Below are 23016 nucleotides of genomic sequence, written 5' to 3'. Positions count from 1 at the left end.
ATGATGGACCCAACCAGCACCCAACACCACAACTTCATCACCGCCCAGTACACCACACACACCTGCCCCTCCTCTAACGATGTGGGCTTCAGCTTGCGCAGGTCCTGGGTGACGTAGTGGTAGAAGAGGTTCATCTGAGCCAGCAGACCGTCATACTGATCCAAGGTCTCTGCTTCCCTGCCCGGACCCCGCACCACCCGGCCCAAGAGACAGGACGGGCTTTCAACCTTCAAAATGGATATGTTCAGCGTGGTGTGCATGTTGTCAAATGTAAATCAAAGTCTAAAAGACAACACTGTTTCCGAGCTTCTGCAGGGGAGCAGTGGATGCGGTAACAGTGTCGTCTTTTAGAGCAAACAAGTTTTCTGTGAAGCATCAAATCTCTAGTGCCTATCATCGGGAAGTCACTTTCACCAGACTCTGTTGCGGACTCTGTTGCGGGCTGGTTCTGATAGTTTTGCATCAGGTAGTGGCGATGTTATTTCTAACTTGCGGTTAGTGCCAAGTTTTAATGAGCGTGACCCCAGACAATTTCCTTCAGTATACAGTTATGGCATTTGGAAATGAAAAAGGTGTTGGGTAAAGTTGCAGACTGTGAGGTTTACCTTGACGATGTTGTGATCTATTCTGCAGACTGGCACTCTCATGTGGAGACCCTGGCCATGGTGTTTCAGTGTTTGCAAGATGCTTCGCTAACCTTGAACCTTGCTAAATGTGAGTTTGCTAAGGCGACCTTCACCTATCTGGGAAAGCAAGTTGATCAGGGTCAAGTGCTAAGTTTACTGCTATTGCAGACTTCCCTGTGCCTTGCAAAGGCGTGAGCTTCGTTGTTTTCTTGGCCTAGCAGGTTACTACAAAGGGTTTTGCCATAACTTTTGTCTCCTCCTTACCTGTGTGGCTGTCATCTTAAAGGGATAGTCCGACCTCAAAATTGACCCCAGGGTCTTTTTATGCATGAAAACGGATCAAGTAAGCCCTCCAGAGAGTTTTTTTCATTCATCAACCAGTATAGAGCTTGCCCGGAGCAACCGTGAGCAACGCTAATAGCCCAAATGGCTTACAGTGCATTCGATCGGGGCAGTGCGCAGAACGCTTCCAAAACGGCATTTTTTAACCACTAACATTGCTCTAAATAGCACCAAACCTCTGCAGTAGCATGACTAGGGTCCCTACACATAAAACAGAGCACCAACAACGTAGTTTGCAAACCCGAAGTTTATTAAAAAGAACTGTCTTACAAGACTCACCAACTGCCCCCCATACCAGCTCCTCTCCAAGGAAAGTCCGCACAAGTCGATTATCGAATGCACCGGAGTTCAGTTCAAGGAGGAATGTTTAGGAATCTATAATTCCATGGAAATTCATATCTAGTGAGTGTTGACACGGAAATGAAAGGAGTTGCATGTAGGTTCAAGGCAAAGCATTTTTCAAATGAGGTATAAACAAACACAAAAGTATATTTGTTTTTCTGGAACAAATCTTCAATAGGCTCCTTCCTTTTGCATTGCATTCGATAATCGACTTGTGTGGACTTTCCTTGGAGAGGAGCTGGTATGGGGGGCAGTTGGTGAGTCTTGTAAGACAGTTCTTTTTAATAAACTTCGGGTTTGCAAACTACGTTGTTGGTGCTCTGTTTTATGTGTAGGGACCCTAGTCATGCTACTGCAGAGGTTTGGTGCTATTTAGAGCAATGTTAGTGGTTAAAAAATTCCGTTTTGGAAGCGTTTTGCGCACTGCCCCGATCGAATGCACTGTAAGCCATTTGGGCTATTAGAGATGCTCCCGGTTGCTCCGGGCAAGCTCTATACTGGTTGATGAATGAAAAAAACTCTTTGGAGGGCTTACTTGATCAGTTTTCATGCATAAAAAGACCCTGGGTTAAATTTTCGCCGGACTATCCCTTTAAGGGAGGGGGTGTAACGTGCCAGTATGTCTGTTTGTGTGTGTTTGTGTGTGTCTCCCCCCCTTCCCTGATTGTCTCCCTACAGGTGCAGCCCCTCCCTCAGGTGATCTCAATCCACTAATCAATGCCTGCATAAAAGGCCTGAGGAGAGCTGCAGTCTCCCTCTTCCTCTTCGCTCCTCCACGTTGCATGTGGCTGTGGCATTTGTCGTTGTGTCATCTCAATAAACTCCTTGGTTAATTGACTATAAACTTGTGTCTGCTCCTCATTGTGTTGCGGCTTCGAGCCAATCGTAACAGCTGTTTGAAATGGCCTGGATTATTTTAAACAGTCATTGATCCAGTATTTAAAACTTCTTAAAGCACTTACAAGTCATCATTCACCCATTCATACAGAGGTAGGGGCTGCCATGTATGGTGCACCTGCTCAGGGAAGCTAACACTCACACACCTTTTGCAGAGCCATCGGGACGAACTTGGTGTTAAGGCTTCTGCGTGAACATGTTGACTGCAGTGGCTGGAAGCCATCCCAGACGAAAGGCCTACCTGGCACAAAGCTGACAGTTCAAAATATTATTTGTTGATTTTTTTCCACATCACCACAACAAATATGTATGCAGCCATGCAACAGATAGCTAAAGATACATTTCAGTGTGGACTAACTGACAGCCTATTTGCACTCAACCGTGTAGTAAGACCATGATTTTAACTCACATACTTGCCAAAACAACAAAGTACTAATCTTTGTTTCCTCTCTTCCAGAGAAAGATGCACGCCCTCCTACTGCTGAGCTGCTTAGTCCTCGCTGCAACAGAACACTTCCTTGCCTCCGCCCACATGATCCCTGAGGAGAGTCTCGCCACAAATAGGGTTGTGTTTTCTAACGCTCTGTCTCAAAGCCTTGACATAGCACCCCCTCATGTTGTTATTGTAGGTAAGTTTAAACTGTGATTATTCACTTATTTCACTTATATGGATAAACAACTCTGTACACTTTTTTCATTATGTATGCAGATCATCCCTTTTTTTACTCCTGAAAGCACTCTTTATGTAAAATGTTCTTTTTTCAGAATTGCCAAAAACAGTGAAGAGGAACAAGAAAACAAAGAAACAAAAAAAGGTATTTACCCAGAACATCTTTCTTTTCCAGAGACCATGCTAATCGTGTCTATACAGTACACCAATCAGCCATAACATTATGAACACTGACAGGTGAAGTGAATAACAGTGATTATCTCGTTACAATGGCCCCTATCAGTGGGGGGGGGGGGGCAGAAAGTGAACACTTCGTCCTCAAAGTTGATGTGTTGGAAGCAGGAAAAATGGGCAAGCATAAGGATGAGAGCGACTTTGACGAAGGCCAAACTGTGATGGCTAGACGACAGGGTCAGAGCATCTCCAAAACTGCAGCTCTTGTGGGGGGTTCCCAGTCTTCAGGGGTCATTACCTACCAAAAGTGGTCCAAGAAAGGAAAACTGTTGAGCCGGCGACAGGGTCACGGGAGGCCAAGGCTCATTGATGTTCATGGTGAACAAAGGCTGGCCCATGTGGTCCGATCCAACAGAATAGATGCTGTAGCTCAAACTGCTGAAACAGTTAATGCTGGTTCTGTTCGAAACCTGTCAGAACTCACAGAGCATCACAGCTTGTTGTATATGGGGCTGAATAGCCACAGACCAGTTAGGGTGCCCATGCTGACCCCTTTCCACCCCCAAAAGCACCTACAATGTCAGCATCAGAACTGGACCACGGAGCAATACTTAGGGAAGACATGGCACCAGGATGCACTATTGGAAGAAGGCAAGCTTGCAGAGGCAGTGTGATGCTCTGGGTAATATTCTGCTGGGATACCTTGGGTCCTGCCATGTGGATGTTACTTTGACCATGTACCACCTACCTATACGTGTCGCAGACCAAGTACACCCTTCATGGAGATGGTATTCCCTAATGGCAGTGGCCTCTTTCAGTAGGATAATGTGCCCTGCTACACAGCAGACGTGATTCAGGCATGGTTTGAGGAACACGACGAGTTCAAGGTTTTGACTTTGCTTCCAAATTCCCCAGATCTCAATCCATCGAGCATCTGTGGGATGAGCTGGATAAACAAATCCCTTGAGGCCCCACCTCGCAACTTACAGGTCTTAAAGGATCTGCTGCTAACGTCCTGGTGCCAGACACCCCAGCACACTTTCAGAGGTCTAGTGGAGTCCATGCCTCTACAGGTCAGGGCTGTTTTGTCCGCAAAAGAGGGAGGCAACATGAGGCAGGTGGTCGGAAAGTTGTTGCTGATTGGTGTATAATATATTTTAATAAATAAACAACTACGTACTTTTTAAACTTAAAATGTCCAAAATCAACTCCTTTCGCTGACAATTTGTCCTTTCATGCATTTGCACATTAATGTTTGCATATTGAATTTTACTTTAAATGTTTCTATTGTCAGGGTCTGCATTTCTTTTTCAGAACTTATTATATTAGTATTATGATCTATTATTGCTACTTCTCTCCTTCTCGCTCAGAACAAATTTGGTGTGAAGAAGCGCCCTCCTCCTCCTGCTAACTGTGTTCCCCTGTTGGGAAGCTGTAAATCGTCAAACAGTGTGTGCTGTGATTTCTGTGCTTTCTGCCAGTGTCGGCTCTTCAGAACGGTCTGCTTCTGTCGGATGGGAAACCCACGCTGCTGAACCGCCAGCTGCAGACTAACTTAGCTCGAGTTATCAAAGCGAAACTTTATACCAAAGCAAGCCAGTGGGAGTTATCACCGTGACAGGTGAATAACTTCTGGTCCTTGGTTTAGCAATCTCAGAATCTATCGGCTATCGCTCTGATGACAGCTTACGGTGTTGCCAGCGGATATTGAAATTCCGTCCCTGACTTCTTCCTCAATTTGCAAGTCATCGTTTTTAGTCCGATTAGGAACATGGGAGCAGGTGTTTTAGGTCCAGACGACATTTCAATTAATCTATAGGAACAGATATCTAAATATGAATATTGATAAATGAAAAACAATTATCCTCAGAAGATAGCCGATGGGTTCTGAAATTTCATTCAATGTGTTCAACCTCTTTTACACGGACCGTTTACCTACATGCAACCAAAGCTCACTCAAATGTGATTGGTCAACACTTCTTGGACTTCAAACAGAAACCAGAAGGCTTCTGGAACCGCATTCTCATTGGCGACAGACTCTGAAATCATGTGCCCATATCTGTTTATAGAGATTATTCATTTAAAACATGCATAAAATCCACTGCATGAAAGCACTTTATTACTGAACACTGCCACACAGTGAACTTTCCTAAACTCTGCCAGGATGTATTGCTTATAGGAATGTTATGACACTCACAAACCTTATTTTTTTTATTTTACTCTGAGCTTTAAACACTCAAAGAGAAATACATTAATGCACCGAGCAATATATTTTCTGAAGCATGATAAGAATAACATCCATGTACTACATGTTTTATTTAACATTGCTTTTTTTGTTAATGTATAACAAAGTGATATGTTTCACATATATTTAAAGAGTCAGGTTTCAACTCGAAAAGACTCAGACTAACAATGTGTTAGTATATCTTGCAATACTTTATGCTTTTACAAACTTGTCTGTGGCACTGTTTACGCCCATTGGTCCCTGACAGAGTCCAACATATTCAAAAATACAAAGATATAGGAGGAAAAAGATCATTTGTTGAGGGCTCTGGCTCATCGTTGTCAATTCATTCTCAACGCCATAACTGGAATAAATGAAGAGTGACAAAAAAATACATTTAGCTAAATTAAAAAATGAATTCAGACAATTAATGGTGTCGCGTGTCTGAGGTTTCCCCAAAAGCATTTTCTCTTTACCTATCAGTGCTTTACATTCTGAGGAAAATAAACTCAGCTCTGCAACTTTGTTTCCTGGGATCCTTTAGGCTATGATTTCCAGTAAGTGATTGCTACATTATGATACACACATGTATTTTTGCATCCCCCTTGGCAAGAAATAATAAAAAGATAGTCTAAACTGTGGCTTTTTAATGATTGCCTCCCTGGACAACCACAAACTAAGCAACTTGACAAGCTGGTCGGTGATGGACATTGACAGATTGTTACTGAAGAAATCAAATCTGAGGCTGAATGCATATAATGTAAGCCATTTCGGACAAAGCCCTCTGCCAAATGACTGTAATGTGAAAAGTTGCAGCACAATTTAGTAATTATTAACAATAACATTTCTACACTTAAATGACCTTTGATAATGCTACCTTAAAAGTGAGCTTACCAAAAATGACGATGTGCTTCTAGTTTGATTTCATGGTTTGTATCAATGTTTTGTAACTTCCTGTCATATGTTTTTAGTAGGATCGTATATAAATGTAGTCCATTGATCTGGAACTCTTTCCCTCAAGAACATTTAATGTTTGTTATCTAAAAGTTAGACAGCCTTAACATTTCTGATTTCAAAAATTCCTCATAGCCAATACATTTTGGTGGCCGAAAATATTGTTAATCAATCCGTAGTCAAATGTTTAATCTGTAAATGCATTCAGGCTGGTAAATAAAACTTTCAGACTCACAAAATGTCAGAAAATACAACCCTCTCTCTTTTCCTCCTTACCCACATCTCTAAAAATGACGTCATAACCGAAATGTGGGCTGGCTTTACATTGAACTCCGCACAACGTCCCGCCCTCCTGACACGTCCCAACCTATCGTCCGCTATATACAGTCACGAGCTGAATCCCCTCCGCAGCACCTCTGTGTGTCTGTGTGTTCAGCAGGATGTCTGCAGGAGGGACTTAGAGTTGTTGTTTATATAATACATATAATGTCTCTGTTCTAGTGGTAACACTGAGAAGTGTTTCAGAAATAATGCTGGATGTGGTGTGGAACATAATATGGGGTTTAATCACGACAGCGTTTAGCTGAGTATCTTCGCTAGAAACGTCTCTCTTCAGACAGAGAGATCATGACGCTCCAAAGGGGCGTTGCCAGCTTCAGCTCAGCTGAAATTTAAAGCTACAGTCACAGAATCTGCACTTCAGGAACAGGGCTGAAATAGAGGGGGATGAGGCATGCTAAAATGGGGGATCTGTTTGGTATTTTGAGCAAAACACTTCACATACATGTTTTGTATATTGCCCTACAATATAGTGTTCAAATATTGCATAATAGGAGACCTTTAAATCAGATTTACGAGTTCATTCAGCCCTGTGGTGGTCAGGAAGCCCTATGTTGCAACTTGAAATGATTAAAGCAGCTTAAGTTGAAAACCAAAACACTGGAAAATCTATCACATGTAACTATAAACAATTGTTTTACAAGTAGAATAGTTATTTAAGGATATGTAAGTGATAACAATTAACACATTATATTGGAAATGTGTACATATTATATTCTTTAAGGTCAACTGACAAAAATACCATCTCACCTTAATTGAAATTCATAGACAAAAGACAGTGTGATTTTTTACCATTATGTGAGTGAAAACGTTTCCTTACTTGTTGCCAGAGGGTAATGACAGCCAAGAAGTATTTGCACCATCGTTACCTGACTAGACTGACTTAATTGGACCAGATTATGACAGTATTGCTAGATTCCTCCAGTCCTTCTTGAAGTGGGCTCTGAAGCATCTGGTTTAGAAAGAAGTGGGAGAAAACGAAGAGGAAGAAGGATTACCGCAGACAGCTGGAGGACAGACAGAGTATGTAAAGGACGGTTGCAGAAATCACGCTTAATCACGCCAGGATCTGCCATTTTGTGAATGCTTTATTCAAAACTGTATATTCAATTAAAGTATGAAAGAGTATGAATTGTTTTTTTTCCAACTCCAGTATTCCCCAGTAATGCAGATGGAGAGCAGCACACAGCTTCATTTCAAAGAAAACTTATGTTGCATATCCCAATCTGACCCTCTGCAGCTCCCAATGTTCTGTTAGTCAGCAAACCCAGCAGAATTGTATTAGATAGAATTGTCTGTAATAGAATAGAATAGAATTTCATAGGTGGAAGCGCCATGACTACTTCAACAGATGGTGACGGTGACTTCATAAGAGGGCTAAGCAGAACGTGGACCCGCCTCGGTCGACATCAGCAATAGAAGAGAAAGGGGATATGCCCATCTAATGACAAGGGGCCAACAGAATCCGGCCCCCGCTGCCAACCAATGAGAGAAGACAAGACCGGAAGAACAGAGAGTAGAAATGCATGTCGTAAACAGAAGATCAAGGCCTTTCCTCCACGCTGCTGGTAGACAGTTAACTGCTTAAACGTGGACTGTGGATCAGTTGTCGTGCGGGAGGACCACAGCTCTGTTTCCCTTGTGGACTTACTATGAAGTTATGGAAATAAATATTGTTATACTTTACAGAGAAGCTTCTTGGTCTATTTAAGACCAACTCTTGGTCCTCAAACAAAGAATATTCCTAACACTATCTATCTATAAAATCGATAAAACATATCTTGTTGTACCAGCTTTAAAGTAATATCCATGAGTTCCTATGAAGACAATACCTCTGAGTGTGATTGGCGTAATGAGTCCTGTGTAACAGAGGAAGAGATACATTTGGCTCAGAGACGTAGTTTTATATTTCCCAAACAGAATATATGTATCGCCGCCCATGGAGTCATGTTTTACCAACTTCACTCTTCCAAATTACGAACATCTGCTCGCCCAAAGAAATAATAAAAGCAGCCTGTTTTTCTAAGAAGCCCCTGGCAGAGGAAGAGTCAAAACATAGGTCTTATCCAGGGGAGCTTTTCCAAAAGCCATGTTGAGAGTCAGGGGTGACAAAGTGCTGTGAGACACAAACGGTGTACAGTCAGGATCGTAGCGGAGCAGAGGGCCAGTTAGCTAGTTCCCCATGACATTTTACCTAAATATGAGAACCACAATATTTCAGAATTCAATACTGATTTCATGACAGGCAAAGCCATACATCTCATAAATCAAATTTTGCGGAGATAACACAACATGACAGATATCATTCAAGATTCAAGAATGCAGCATTAAGGGTTGGTGTTTCTGGCTTTTTCACCGGGTTACACATTTCTCAAAGTAGCCTACCAGAGTTATTAAATATGGTATATCTGAAGGTTTGGCACATTGCTTACACTTGGTATGTGTGAGGTTTAACCTAAAGGGTGAGGTAGTATTTAGGGGATATTTTAACAGTCATGGAATATACTATTCACATCTATGTTTTAATTGTTGTCTTACCAAAATAAAGAAATAATTATTGGGTTTTGTTCCCTTTAAATGGGCCCTTTAAATCTAAATAGGGAGTGGGTCCTCTTTCACAGAGTGCACCATTTTGCAACACACATTTTGTCTAAAGTACATCAGAACGGACAAACCAGACATTGGCTCTAGATTACCTTTAAGCAACTCAACGTTTCCTAAAGTTCAGCGTAGTTCTCTAATGTGCTTGTAAAATGGTGTTAATGCCTGAATTTAGTTACTCCCAGAGTAGTGTAATGGTGAGGATGGGAAGGATGGTGGGGGACAGCTCATCATCCAAGGATCTCCATTTCCACTGTGAAGCCTGGTGGAGGATTCATCATGCTCTGGGGCTCTTGTTAAGTTAGACGGGATGTAATGGGTGGAGGGTAATGTGGGACCCAACACAAAAAATACATTAGATATAATAATAGATATATAGGATGATATTTTAGTTTTGTTTTTAATTAATACTGCAGGGACAGTGATAATTCTGATGGAAATAGAGCACTAATATTCTGTGTGTTTCAAAGCCAAGGCTTTTTCTTTAACAGTGTTGAAAGTTGGCTGTGGCCACTGCCTGGACTTGCTGTTTTGATCAAAGTTTTTCCTCCTTAGTCGTTTAAACAAGTATGATAATTGGTCAGATACAAACCTTCATTCGCCACCCATGGATTTTCAACATGCCAATAACCTAAAGCAAACGTCCATTTTCACAAATGAATGCTTTTAATAAAGGACCATCAAAGCCTTAATATGCCCACTCAAAATAATTTTAGGCATATAGAATTACTTATAGAGAGCCGTACAAGGTATGCTTTAGGTTTATTTTACAAAACATAAAGTATCAAATTCAGCCTGTGCTGGATACCGGGGATAATCATTATTAATTACCTCCTTGGCAATGCATCTTTAGGCCATAACTCCGAGGTTCAGTTTTGTGTTAACAGAAAAGCTAGCAGCCAGAGGTTGAAAGTAGAAAATGTAATCAGATTTAAGGAGATAAATGACAAAATGTGTAAGTTTAAGTTATGACATACACGTGACAACATGCAGAAGAGCCATTGACAAAAATCTTGCTGAGAACAAGGTCAAACTAACACTCACAGGATCAGTGGTACGTACAGGTGTTGTGATGACATGCTCAGATCCTGCTTCCGATTTAAAGTCATTCTTTAAGCAAATATGTTGAGTGTGAATAAGCTTTAAAAGCATTTATTTCAGACACTGTGTGGGTTTAATAATAAGGGAGGACGTGACATCATTATCAAATTAAACTCTGATTTCAATTACTTCACAAAAAGAGGAAGATCTGGAAGGTTCGGGCAACAACAATGTTAAGAGGGTTAGAGATAAAGTTAAATGTTATTTTCAGTTCAACTTCAGAAAGTACCAAAGAGTGGGCTAGAACACTTACAAATATAAGGGGATTTTAAATTGCCTGAACAGTTGGAACAGCCGCTCTTAAACATCCTGTTTACTGCAACATTATTGCCTGTTTTTCGTAAAAGCGAATCCTTTCGTTATGCTCAATTAGCTAACAAGTTCTTTCATAACCATGTTTATAGTCACAAAGTTTTTTAATGGTTAAAGCCTGTTGCACAAATGTGTTGGGTTTTGGTGAGCAAGTCTGCACTGTAAACCCAAACAGTACTACTAACCCATGAGTATTATGGTTACAGCACTCAAAACCAAATACCAAGTCAGCCGAACATAAACTTATACGTTCTTTTAATGAAAAGTGTGGTTTGATTTCATGTGAATCATAGGTTTTAAGTTAATATTCAAATCGGAATTATAACTTGTGAGTCACGCAGAGTCTGGCGTCATTACGTCAGACGTTGCATCACGACGTTGCATTCCTGACCGACGTATCCAGAAAAATCCATCCAACATGGCGCCTCTCTCAAGCAAGGGGATTTCACACATAGTTCATCTTGTAAGTGTACTGTTTTTCTACAGACAGATACAGACAGATACAGACATCCTTCCTCATGTCCCAGTAAGAGAGCGGCAGAAGACCTGGCCTGCCATTTTCCCTGTGCCCACTTTTTAGAGCATGTGCTTGAAGAGGGAAACAGTGCCTTTGAGACATCTGGAAAGACTTTAAAGTTTAACAGAGGCTAAAAGCACAACATACTGGAGAGCATGGCTGCAGTGATGCGGGGTGCAACCTGTATTCCGACATGCCCCTATTACGACACAATTTTAGTACCGCCATTCCGACAGTCTACCCAGGCGCGTCGGGGCATCGTCTTTCTTTCATTTGTGTTTGTGTGTCTTTTTAACATGTACTTTATTAACATATTCAGTTTATTTTATATAATATAATGTAATATAGCCTATTGTTGTAATGGATGCACTGACTGGTTGGCACTCAATTTCGTTGTTGTCTGATCGCCCTGCATCCGATCTGCAAGGGAGTCCCTCAAAGAAAGTTAAAGCTATGCAAGCCATCGAGGCTGCTCCCAATTCTGTGGAGCTGTAGACCGGAGTTGATGGGATGACGATAGAGAGACTTGGAGGAGCAGTGGCGGTGGATTCGGGAGCGCTATCAGAAGCGTCCATGAGGGAGGGGGGGCCTGCGTGTCTGACAGTGTCAACCACCGCTCCGAATGCTTCCACTTAAGTGGGGCTATGCAGACCCAACGCACCATGTCGGAATGTTTGAAAAAAAAGTAAAGTGCCGCTACTCCGACAATGGAAAAAATGTTGTCCTCCTAAGAAGGAGGACAAATACGCATCCGGCTTGATGCTGCGCCGGACGCCGGACAGAGCATTGAAAAGCCGGACGTCTGGCCACCCTACCTGGTCACCCTACCCTTGTCCCATCTTTCTCATAGTCTGCACACAGTTTCCCAAGCTTAATTGCAAAAACTGCTTACTTTGCACACAATGGAATAGTGTTGTTGTTCAATGTTAATATATTATAAAACAATTCTTATTCATATAATATAAATAATAATAATAATAATAATAATAATAATAATAATAATAACATTAATACTTTGAATTTGATCATGGGGCAATATATTTTAACAGAAACAAAACAGATTGTATCACTACTAATTTTACAGTTGCATATCCATTAACGATCTTTAAACACTTGTGTGTTCCTGTAGGTTTGTGCCGAGTTTCACTGAATCATAAACGTCAACCTACGGAGCCAGTTCTTTTCTGAACTAAACAGACGCCTACTGCGACTGATGGCTTTGTACAGGCAGAAGGCGGCACGGACTGGCAAGATATCAGAGGCTCTGCATGCCGTCCTAAGGATTTGTGATCTCCAGGTGACTTTAATAGGAGTTTGGTCCAAATAAAGTTTTTCTAATGACAGCCGAGGCTAACTTACTTGATTAGAAAACAACATGGTATCAATGCTTATTTCCTTTTACACAAAACCACATTCATTAAAATTCACAAATAATAAACAGATAATGTAAAAGATACAGGATTGTATTTTTTGAGAAGACCTAAGTAAACTAACAAATTGTGAAAAGAATAATCTTCAAAATGATTCATTCAATTAAATTTGACAAAGATAAATATGTATATATTACATTAAAAAGCCATTACTTTTTCATCATGCTAGTTTTTGCTTGTCTTTCCAGCAGGTACATGATGTCAACATGAAACACATTGCAGCGCTTCGAGCCTCCCATTATACCTACGCGAGGAGGATTTGGCATTTTAGCCTTCCAGTTTAAAAAAACAGACAGGAGCAATCAAAACATTTTCAGATTAAATATATATAAATCCTTTCATGTTACATAATTTACAGTGTATGTCAAAAGTATTTTATTGTCATTACCTTTTTGTGTGAAATGATTAATAAATATCATATATTCTTTAGTTTGAAATATGTGCCTTTTTGACAAAAAATAATATTTATTTTAGGTTATTTTGAATGGGTATTTTTAATAAGTACTTGATTTTTTTTCTTGTTAATTTATTTTTACATTTTATTTGCAGTTTGATGGTCTTAAAAAAGGAACACGTGTTGCAGAAAGACATTGCATGTGTATAGAATGTCATGTTTTGTTAGAATTTGATGAACATTTTAAGAATGACTAGAAAACTAAAGAGTACAGCTGAAGTTGTCTGGGTTCTTTAACAATTTTTTGCTTTTCTTTTAGTTGAGGGTATGCTCTGTTTTAAGAGGAGAATCTGCTTATTAGCAGCAGTATGAGCTTCAGGCAAAACCATCATGTATGCACACTATAACTCCGGAGACAGTTTGTTCTATTACCTATTGCTGTTTTCTGTTAAGTGCTCCATGTGTTTTCCTTTGACACTATTTCAACAAAAAATCTGGAGGATTTAACACTATATCTGCAAACCCCTCACACTACAGGATAATTCGGGTGGATTACCTGTTCAGATTCAATTAGACCAGCATAACATTTTAACAAAAAGGCCATTCACCATACGAAATGTCCTGAAACAGAGAGTTCATGAGTTTTCTTTGTTGCACCCCAAAGTTTATTGTTTCCAGATGCACCATCAAGGTTCAAGCCACCACAAGATCAGATATACCTTTTGATCCATCGTACCATCATTTTGCATGAAAGTATGAATTTGTACCAACCCGTTTTGAACTAAATGTACAATACAGCTTGCAGTAGTCAGACCATGACTATGACATCTCTGTAATATTTAGGTTATGTGATACAAGCTGTCATGAAGGTGGAATGAGCTGTGAAGATCAGCAGGTGCAAACAGTTAAAAAGGCTGAGTGGGCAACAGATGTTCTCACATTCAAAAGCATAACTGTGGCTTGAAAAATACAGCTGTAACGCTATTTTCACAAATACAAAAGGCTTTTACTATATTATATAGAATAAAGATCCAGAGAGGGACACGTGAAGTCAATGGCAAAACCAAAGCCCAAATTACTCAAAGACCTTGTCCCCCAACATCGCCTGTGAGACTCCTCAACACGGCTGTCCTTTGCGCAATACCGCAATTACATGACTCTTCTTCAGAAACCTCAACTTTTCATGCAATACACTGTTCTATGCATTTGAGTTATGGATTTTACCATAACTTCTTTTTTATAGGTCTTTGAATGCCAGTGACCTTCGCACTACCCTCATTAACACAACAACCTAAAGTTTTGTATCTGAATATTCTACACTAAATTGTACATATTGTGTATTTGTTTTTTTGGCGTTCATGTAAATACCAGGGTTTTTACACACATACATACATGTATATTTCTGGTTTATATCATTTAGTTTTTCTATAGAGCTACTTTTTATATACCTTGGTCTATCGTAGACCAAGCTATATGTTTTTCCAAAGTGTCAAGTATATTTTAAAAGATATTAATGACCCAGGTGTCAAAGGGTTACAGGTTCAGTTCCTGCCTCCAATTTGAAGTGCTTTCTAAAAGCCAATGTATCAACAGAGGGCTCCAACAAAGTGTTTGAAGCAACTAACTCTAACTCTCTGGATCAAACAGCTAAAGGATGAAAGGGTGTGAAGGTTACGCTCTCATTACAAGTACTTCACATTTTCAAAATCAGCTAAGGAATGTCTGAAAAGCACAGAGAATGCCACATTTGAGACAACACATGAAGTAGATCTAAAGCCTGAAAGGTTGCAGGTGTTCAGGTTGATTGCCAAAAAAAAAGAAGAAAAAAGTAAGAAAGCTCTCACTTGAACTCATGGACACTTTTTATTCTCATTTGTCCCTGAGATTTTGAGGGAAATCTTTTAAAGTAGATGGTATCAAGCAGTAGTCCCCCCTGAGAAAATCAGATATGTATCTTTTCTGCTGCTGCTGATGCAAAGCAACATGTGTCCTCAGGATGAAGCTGACACACTCGCAATCGTTGGGCTGATGAGAGTTCTGATGTAGCTTTGCTTTGCTGGGTGTTAACATTTGAAAGATAAAATCACATTTAATCTGGTGTCTTCTGATCTATATAGAGGAACGTAAACCACATCACACTTGTGTAAGGGCATGTGTCCACATTACGCCCTTTTTTTTTGACCGCCAGCATATTTATGTGCATTTGTTCCAAAGAAGACTTAATGCGGCTGTGTTAAGGCCGCCGCCTCCTCTGTTCCCACTAACTCTCCTCAGGCGGCAGCGGCAGCGGCGGCCTCTCTATGTATATGAGCTGTACTGTCGCCCAGGCACCGGCTGCTGACTTCCTGTCCTTCCCAATGGCAGGCTTTGTCATTACCCGATCCGTACCAGAAACCCGATCGTTTCTAAGCATGTGCTAAGAAGCCGTATGTCGAAGCAATTTCCGACAGTTTTCTTGGATTTCAATAAACTAATGTTATCTTGAGTTTGATTACTTATAAAATAGAAGACTTTAATTGGTACTTATCAAAATAAACACGTTCTCTCTTGTTTTGGTGAAGAATGTTTAAAATATGGAGCTAATTTTGTCATGTATTGCAAAGAAAAGATAGTAAAATGTTTGCATAGCTTAAATAAAGTAATTGTTAAAGTCATTCAACTAACAACAATGAAATATATCAAGGTATACTACATTTATTCAGCTTTGGAAGAAGTAATCAGATCCTTTAGTACTCATTAGCACAATTTCTTCCATTTTCTTTCTCTATAATGCCTTCAGCTCGATCGTATTTTATTTGTTGGAGTATTCGTTTTTATTCGTTTGTGTTGAAACAGTTGTTGAGAACGTTTTTCAAAACATTCTCAACAACGCCATAAACCATTATTTGTGCACATGTGCAGAACCGATCGGGTTTCCGGTACAGATAGGCCTTTCTGAAGATCTGGATTGGAGCATGCCGGGCCCGACTCTCCTGCCCTACACACACCTTCCAGGAAGACGTACTGTATACAAGCCTGTGGACAGCTACAGTATCTCACAAAAGTGAGTACACCCCTCACATTTTTGTAAGTATGTCATTATATCTTTTCATGGGACAACACTGAAAACATGACACTTTGATACAATGTAAAGTAGTCAGTGTACAGCTTGTATAACAGTGTAAATTTGCTGTGCCCTCAAAATAACTCAACACACAGCCATTAATGTCTAAACCGCTGGCAACAAAAGTGAGTGAACCTAAGCACTGACAGACTGACCCCCAACCCCTTTAACCTCTGCAGCAATGCTGGCAGCAGTCGTATGTCTATTTTCAAGAGACAACCTCTGGATATGACGCTGAGCCCGTGCACTCAACTTCTTTGGTGGACCATGGCGTGGCCTGTTCTGAGTGGAACATGTCCTGTTAAACTGCTGTATGGTCTTGGCCCCTGTGCTGCAGCTCAGTTTCAGAGGGTTGGCAATCTTCTTTTAGCCTAGGCCATCTTTATGTAGAGCACCAATTGTTTTGTTCAGATCCTCAGAGAGTTCTTTGCCATTAGGTGCCTTGTTGAACTTCCAGTGACCAGTATGAGAGAGTGTGAGAGCGATAACACCAAATGTAACACACCTGCTCCCCATTCACACCTGAGACCTTGTAACACTAATGAGTCACATGACACCGGGGAGGGAAAATGGCTAATTGGGCAAAATTTGGTCATTTTCACTTGGGGGTGCACTCACTTTTGTTGCCAGTGGTTTAGACATTAATGGCTGTGTGTTGAGTTATTTTGAGGGCACAGCAAATTTACACTGTTATACAAGCTGTACTTTACATTGGATCAAAGTGTCATCTCTTCAGTGTTGTCCCATATGAAGATATAATAACATACTTACAAAAAATGTGACGGGTGTACCCACTTTTGTGAGATACTGTATCAGTCGGAGGCTCTGAATCAGTGACAGACGCCTCTCGACTCTGTGTGAATATTGATAGATACATTGCATGGTTGTGCATAGTCCCTTGTGTAGTATGTTATCCATTAGTAACACGTTTTTGTGTAACTATGTTTCCTTACAGTCTATTTTTGTTAGTTCCTATTTCCACTTGAATAGTGAGGGTTTTTTTCTTTACAGTTTGTCAGGTGTTTATTTTTTAATTTAATAAATGGCTTTTAGTTAAGAGTCATCCCGTATATGATGGTTACATTTATTTCTTATTTAAACCTGCACCCTTTTGGCTCTTTGTTTTGTTTATGGCTGCCTGTCTGTCATTTATGTTGAGCATCTTCTATAAGCAACTTTAATTTACCAGTCCAATTGGTTTTATGTTACCTTCCCTTTTTCCCAGAGCTGGGACGTAACAGGCTGCCTCAAGAAAAAGTGTTGCATCTTTAAACGATTTAAGTTGCAAAAGCTTAATACTTCTCATGTTTTTCAGGCAGAAACTGTCATAGCCAAGATTGCAAAGTCTGGGTTTTTTTGCGCAGATTTGTCAGGCGGACGGGGGATTTTGATGCTTATCAATTTTGCGTTATTACGCAGCATACACACGGTTACGTTGCGTTGACGCTTGCTGATGGGCGTGTCTGCCGCTAGGTTTAACGCGACCAACAACCAATCACAATAATCTCCCACCCAGGATTGGCTAGCACTTGTTCTGGCATATATGCATACGCGTGATTTGATTGGCTGGCGCTTCCGTCGACGCTTGAAGGGGAAGGTGCGTAAAGCGTCAACGCAACGGAACCGTGTGGACGAGCCGTTAGCAGCGAACACACGTTGTCATTATGCTCACCACCCTACGCTCAGACTGCGTGGTGAACCTCATTCATACAAAGTTTGTGAGCAAGCATATTCTGGTCACTGCTGATGGTTAAAAAACACAGTCAAACAACTAAGAAGTAGTTTTAGTTCATCTTTAAAGCGGTGTTACATTGTATCAACATTGTTGTCATGTAAACAATGGAAGTTGTGCTGGAATGTTTTGTCTGATGAAATGAAGTGGATTGGAGGATCTGCCCAGTGCCTTCCTGCCAGAAAGAGATGCCCTGTGGACACATAACTTAGGTTGAATATTGGCTCTCAAGTGAACACCTTCCAGCAGTTGCATGAGAGAGCACACATTAAATATCAGACTCTGCTCATACATTATTCTGCACACAATAGCTCAAACATTCAGATGGAGTAAACACATTTTTGAGGGGAGTGGGATTTAAAAAGTGCAAGCAAAAAAATCTGCAAGCTCAACATTGCGCAGTTTGCTGTCAATGAGGGACTGGTACTTTATAACTCACTTCATGGGGATTAAAGTCAGAGCCAAGCAAACATTTCCCAGTCATCTGCAGCTGCATTACAGTCCCTCCTTGTCCCTCCCACCACCGTCTAATCCACATTTGACTTATTTCCCCCCTTATTTTATCTCCCCATTTTGTTCCAAATACATACCTTTATTGATACATTTGGTTCAGTTCTCTCACACGCCTTCCCACCAAGCCGGTTCCAGAGCCAGTTGGGAGCTTGTGGCTGATTGCGAACCACTTCTTCCTGCTTATGCCACAATATGATAACAACAAACATTCAAGATAGTCGGATTAGCTTCAGTGGCTATGCTAACATAACCCATCTAATAACAGAGACATTTCAACAGTGTCACTTCAGATACAAAGCCCATTCACTTATGGGGGGGATGGGGGATATGGATCAGTGGATGTTGCTTGTGTGACAGTCAGACAGTGAATTAGTGCTACTCGCAGCTGCTGCAGTGAGTAAAAGGTAGACTTTACGTCGGTGGACGAGCAGTATATAACTCTGGCAGTTGGCTAATGCCTCTGAACCACATTGATTAACAATGAACGACTGCACTCTGGAAAAGAGTTGAAGTTGGAGAAGTCTTTCTTAAATGAAATATGTCTTCCTATAAGTAGAAGCAACATGAGCCGAGCAGTCCGCCATTGTTGTTCTTATGAGCGACACTGTTGAGAAATCGGCACCATAAACGGTGATGTCATGACGATGAGACCATGACGCAGCTTGGGTACTAGACGGTGGAAACACAACTGGTTCCTGAACTGCAAACTAGTTCCGGACCAAAAAAAGTACTGGCACGGAGCTAGAACAGAACAGATTTCCAGTGGAAAAGGGGTATCGCGTTAGTATCCATCCATCCATCCATCCATCCATCCATCCATCCATCCATCCATCCATCCATCCATCTTCTCCCGCTTTTCCGTCAGGGTCGCGGAGGTAACAGCTCCAGCAGAGAGCCCCAAACTTTCCTTTCCCTGGCCACATCAACCAGCTCTGACTGGGGAATTCCAAGGCGCTCCCAGGCCAGCGAAGAGATATAATCCCTCCACCTGGTCCTAGGTCTACCCCTCGGTCTCTTCCCAGCTGGACGTGCCTGGAACACCTCCCTAGGGAGGCGCCCAGGTGGCATCCTCACTAGGTGCCCGAACCACCTCAACTGGCTCCTTTCAACGCGAAGGAGCAGCGGTTCTACTCCGAGTCCCTCCCGGATGACTGAACTTCTCACCTTATCCCTAAGGGAGATGCCAGCCACCCTGCGGAGAAATCCCATTTCGGCCGCTTGTATCCGTTATTATCCCACATGCAAAATGAGCATTTAACTGCACAAGATAAAAAATAAAATAAAAGTAAATACAATATACAGAACATCATATTAGTACTAAAAAAAATATCAGTGCCGATTTCTTCATGCTGTTTCTGCTGTATCAACGAGTTTGCGGTGCAGAACCAGTTATGAATAATGAATTCCTTAAGGTCTGTTCCACAATTTTTATGTTCCTGATCTGAAGAGATAAGTCTGATATTTATTTGTATTTTTGTAGTTGTATAATTATCAGCAACAACAAATCCCACAATGCTTTAACTTTAAATTATAATTGCAGAAAAGTTTTGAGAAATAGGATCCATCTCTGAGATTCTGATTTGAGCTTTGAACGACTTTCAGCAAGGCCGAATAAAGGAGTGTGAAAGCAGTTTTGTATTGTATTTATCATTGTTTCTAAAAGTCATGGTAACAAGCAGCTAAATATTTAATATCCTTGAAAAGATGGACATTCCATCGTCACCTAGAGATTGCCAGGCTCTACTGCAGTGCATTGTGGGCTGGGAGGATTTACTGCTGTCAGTGTCTGACAGATGTATTGAAAAAGCAGGGAAGATATTTGTTGTGAAAGTTTATTTGAAACATGATAATAAAAATATCTATGATTAATTGTTCAGCGCTGTCAAACAAAAATGCATTTTTGTTCCTGCGGGTCTAAATAGGAAGTGAGACGAGATGTGGAGGTTATGTTTTAAAGAGCTTAAAAGCGCAACATAAAAACATAAACAGATTTGATTCTTGGAAGAGATAAACAACTACCAGGAATATTTCACATAATGATGTGTGATCATGAAAGTGTGCAGACGACAGACATAAGTTCCAACCTTTTTATTCTGAGTATTTACATGTGCGGTAAAGGCCTCTGGCACCCTCTCAGTGCAGACAGCATCATCACCTTCATAGCACAGTATGCACAAGTCATTAAAAATAACAGTAAAGCTAGTTTACATCAGCATGTAGAAATCAGACTGGAACAATAGAGGGAAGCGGGGAAATGGTGAGGAGAAACAGGAGGAGGAGAAACAACAGAAGTGGAGGAAGAGAAGTAAAAAAAGAGGAGAGAGAAAGTCTACATCTTCCATCAAAGGTCAACAACAGCTCAAATTGGTTTTAGAGAAGAAGGCAAATTCATCTGACCTTCTGGGAAGTAAAGTCAAGGAGAAACATCATCGTTATCTTGGTCGATAAAGCGTACAATTTCCACTTCTTATAGTAGGATGAAGTTCACATTTACATAAACTGATGTCTAAAAATATATAGTAAACTTGCTATGATGGCTGATTATTTATGGGATTATAACAAGTATATACAAGGATGTGTAATTTACATTTTAGCCTATGTCAAGGTGAACTTCATTCAGATCCCAATCACAGGTTCTAACGTGTTCTCGCTCCAAAACTTCAGTGCAGCAGCTTTTACCAATTTCTACTATCTTCTCCTGGAACTGTTAAGGTGGTAAAAGTATTTCCATTTGGAAAACACACTTGTTTACTTCCGTGCTCTTGAGAAAAGTCAGTTTAACTTAGCTACTTTAAAGGGAGCACATTAAAGCAACTGTTAAGATCAAACGTAGGTCAATGTTCTTCCCGTTCTGTCGCAAAAAGAAGGGTAGAACAGGAAATATAGTGGGGAGAGTCAAAGGGAGAAGAAGTACAAGAGGATAGTACACACAACATTGATCGAGACCCTTTTAAACCCCTTCTGATGTTACTCTTCATCCATAATAGGAAAGGGCATGTTCTGAGGGAGGGTGGAAAAGAGGAAATGGGTTAAGGAATAGATAAAAGAGAAGAGAGAAGGTTATACAGTTCACAAGAACAAAGTGAGACAGCAATGAAAAGAATGTTAGGGAAAGCGACAATAAAAGAAAAGGGAAATATGAAATGGAACAAGAAATAGTCTAGGATGAAAGGGAAAATGAATATGAGATGGAGAAGAGAACAGACAGGAAGAGAAGAGAATATGGAAAGAAAATAAGATCAGAAGGGAACAAGGAAATTGCAGTGAGGGAAGGATCTTTTCATGGACAGACTACCAACAGTATCAAAGCTCCTTCCATCTGCTTTTTTATTTTGACAGTCCAACAAAGTGGCAACATACTGAGGACTGCAAAACCTCCAGTTCAAAGTTTGAAACGTTCTGTATTCTTCATTTAAAGGACTGTATTTCATCACAAGAGATGTTCTGTTTTGTTAAAGCCCAAATATAGAAAGAAATGAGCAAATTTGACTTTTCAGATGTTGTCTTAGGAAGCCGCTGGTGCAGAAATGAAAGCATTTTCAAATGTTTTATGTTTTTGTAAGTTTTAATGGAAATGTTATAATATTGCAATGTAAAATCAAATCAAAATAAAATGTGATTAATGTATTCCACAATAACTAATTATGTACATGTTCTACACATTGTGATTTCACAAAAACAAATATTTGAGGCATTTTACTTACTTGAATCTGACAAATCCAAATCCAATAAAACTAAGAAATGTTGCTTGGTTTGAGATTTGGAAGTTGTGTGAGTTTATGGCCAGAGCGTCTGGACCTATAAACACATTTACTACTCCATAGCATTGTAAGGCTGAACAAAAACACCTTTTGACTATGTAAATTCAGTCTTTAAAAAAAAAAAAAAAAAACATTTACTGAAATTTTGAGGATAACTTAAAGTGATGTTGTAAAATTACAACCAGGCAAGACTGGTTTGAAGTAGGCGGGACTACAATGGAAAAGGCCATAATATCATCACACCAATCAGGTTTCAGAAGTGTTCGAATCACCATATTATGACAGTTTTGACATTGTATGCTCAGTGTTTAACTCATAATAAATGACAGTGTTTTTTCCGAAATGTTACACTGACTAAGTATTTGTTTTCAAGGGTTTTGAGCATGGATGGTTTTGGGAGTTAGCCTCCAAACAGCCAAGTTGATTACAAAAAAGTACCCATGTTTCCAGGTTGTTTGCTCCTAAACGGTGTACTGCTCTTCAGTAGATTATTTGCAAGTTTCATGTAACAAAGAGTAAAGTAAAAGTAAAAATATTTGAGTCCCATCTAAAATTTATCGGATAAAAAATCTCACCTCAGAGAGTTCTGCTCGACTGCCTGGATTCTTTTGGGGGGTTTTATGTTCAGATGATTGTATGCAAGTAGCCTAGGGTTGGGGTTATTGTGAGTAGGCAAAATAATGAGTTATGATTAAAATGTAATCATAACTCATTATTTTGTTTCACTTGATGCTATAAAACTGTTTCAGTTAAATGTTTTGAAGGTCTTTATGTTGATCAATTAGTATGTGAGAGGGTGGGATAAACCTGCTCTAATTGATGATTCATAAAGCGAGTGGGAAGTATTTTTGACGGTAAATTCTATACTATAGGGAGTTGTATTTTTCTGACCTCAAGGGTGCAAAACCACCTGAGATCTTTACTGCGCATATTAATGCAGCCAACATGAATAAATGTCTCATTTAGTGAGAACAATGAATTTCA

General features: G+C 40.3%; 2 protein-coding genes and 1 long non-coding RNA gene across 3 annotated transcripts in view; 2 read left to right on the top strand and 1 right to left on the bottom strand.

Moving 5' to 3' along the window:
• asip1 (agouti signaling protein 1) overlaps positions 1–6483 on the top strand; it is a 32280-nt gene extending 25797 nt beyond the window's left edge. The window contains exons 2-4 of the mRNA XM_063910329.1: positions 2665–2836; positions 2973–3022; positions 4422–6483. Of these exons, the coding sequence (XP_063766399.1) occupies positions 2671–2836; positions 2973–3022; positions 4422–4586 (381 nt within the window). The 5' untranslated portion in view covers positions 2665–2670 and the 3' untranslated portion in view covers positions 4587–6483. The remainder of the gene's footprint in view (positions 1–2664; positions 2837–2972; positions 3023–4421) is intronic.
• The window catches only part of LOC134882547 (serum amyloid P-component-like), a 230139-nt gene that overhangs the window by 84989 nt on the left and 122134 nt on the right, over positions 1–23016 (bottom strand). The window lies entirely within an intron of this gene.
• On the top strand, positions 10769–12956 carry LOC134882550 (uncharacterized). Its single transcript, XR_010168172.1, has 3 exons — positions 10769–11045; positions 12229–12396; positions 12718–12956. It is a non-coding gene; the product is annotated as an uncharacterized LOC134882550 (long non-coding RNA).

This window comes from Eleginops maclovinus, chromosome 20, assembly GCF_036324505.1.
Source record: "Eleginops maclovinus isolate JMC-PN-2008 ecotype Puerto Natales chromosome 20, JC_Emac_rtc_rv5, whole genome shotgun sequence".
Classification (NCBI taxonomy): domain Eukaryota; kingdom Metazoa; phylum Chordata; class Actinopteri; order Perciformes; family Eleginopidae; genus Eleginops; species Eleginops maclovinus.
This window is presented reverse-complemented; position numbering and strand designations above follow the sequence as displayed.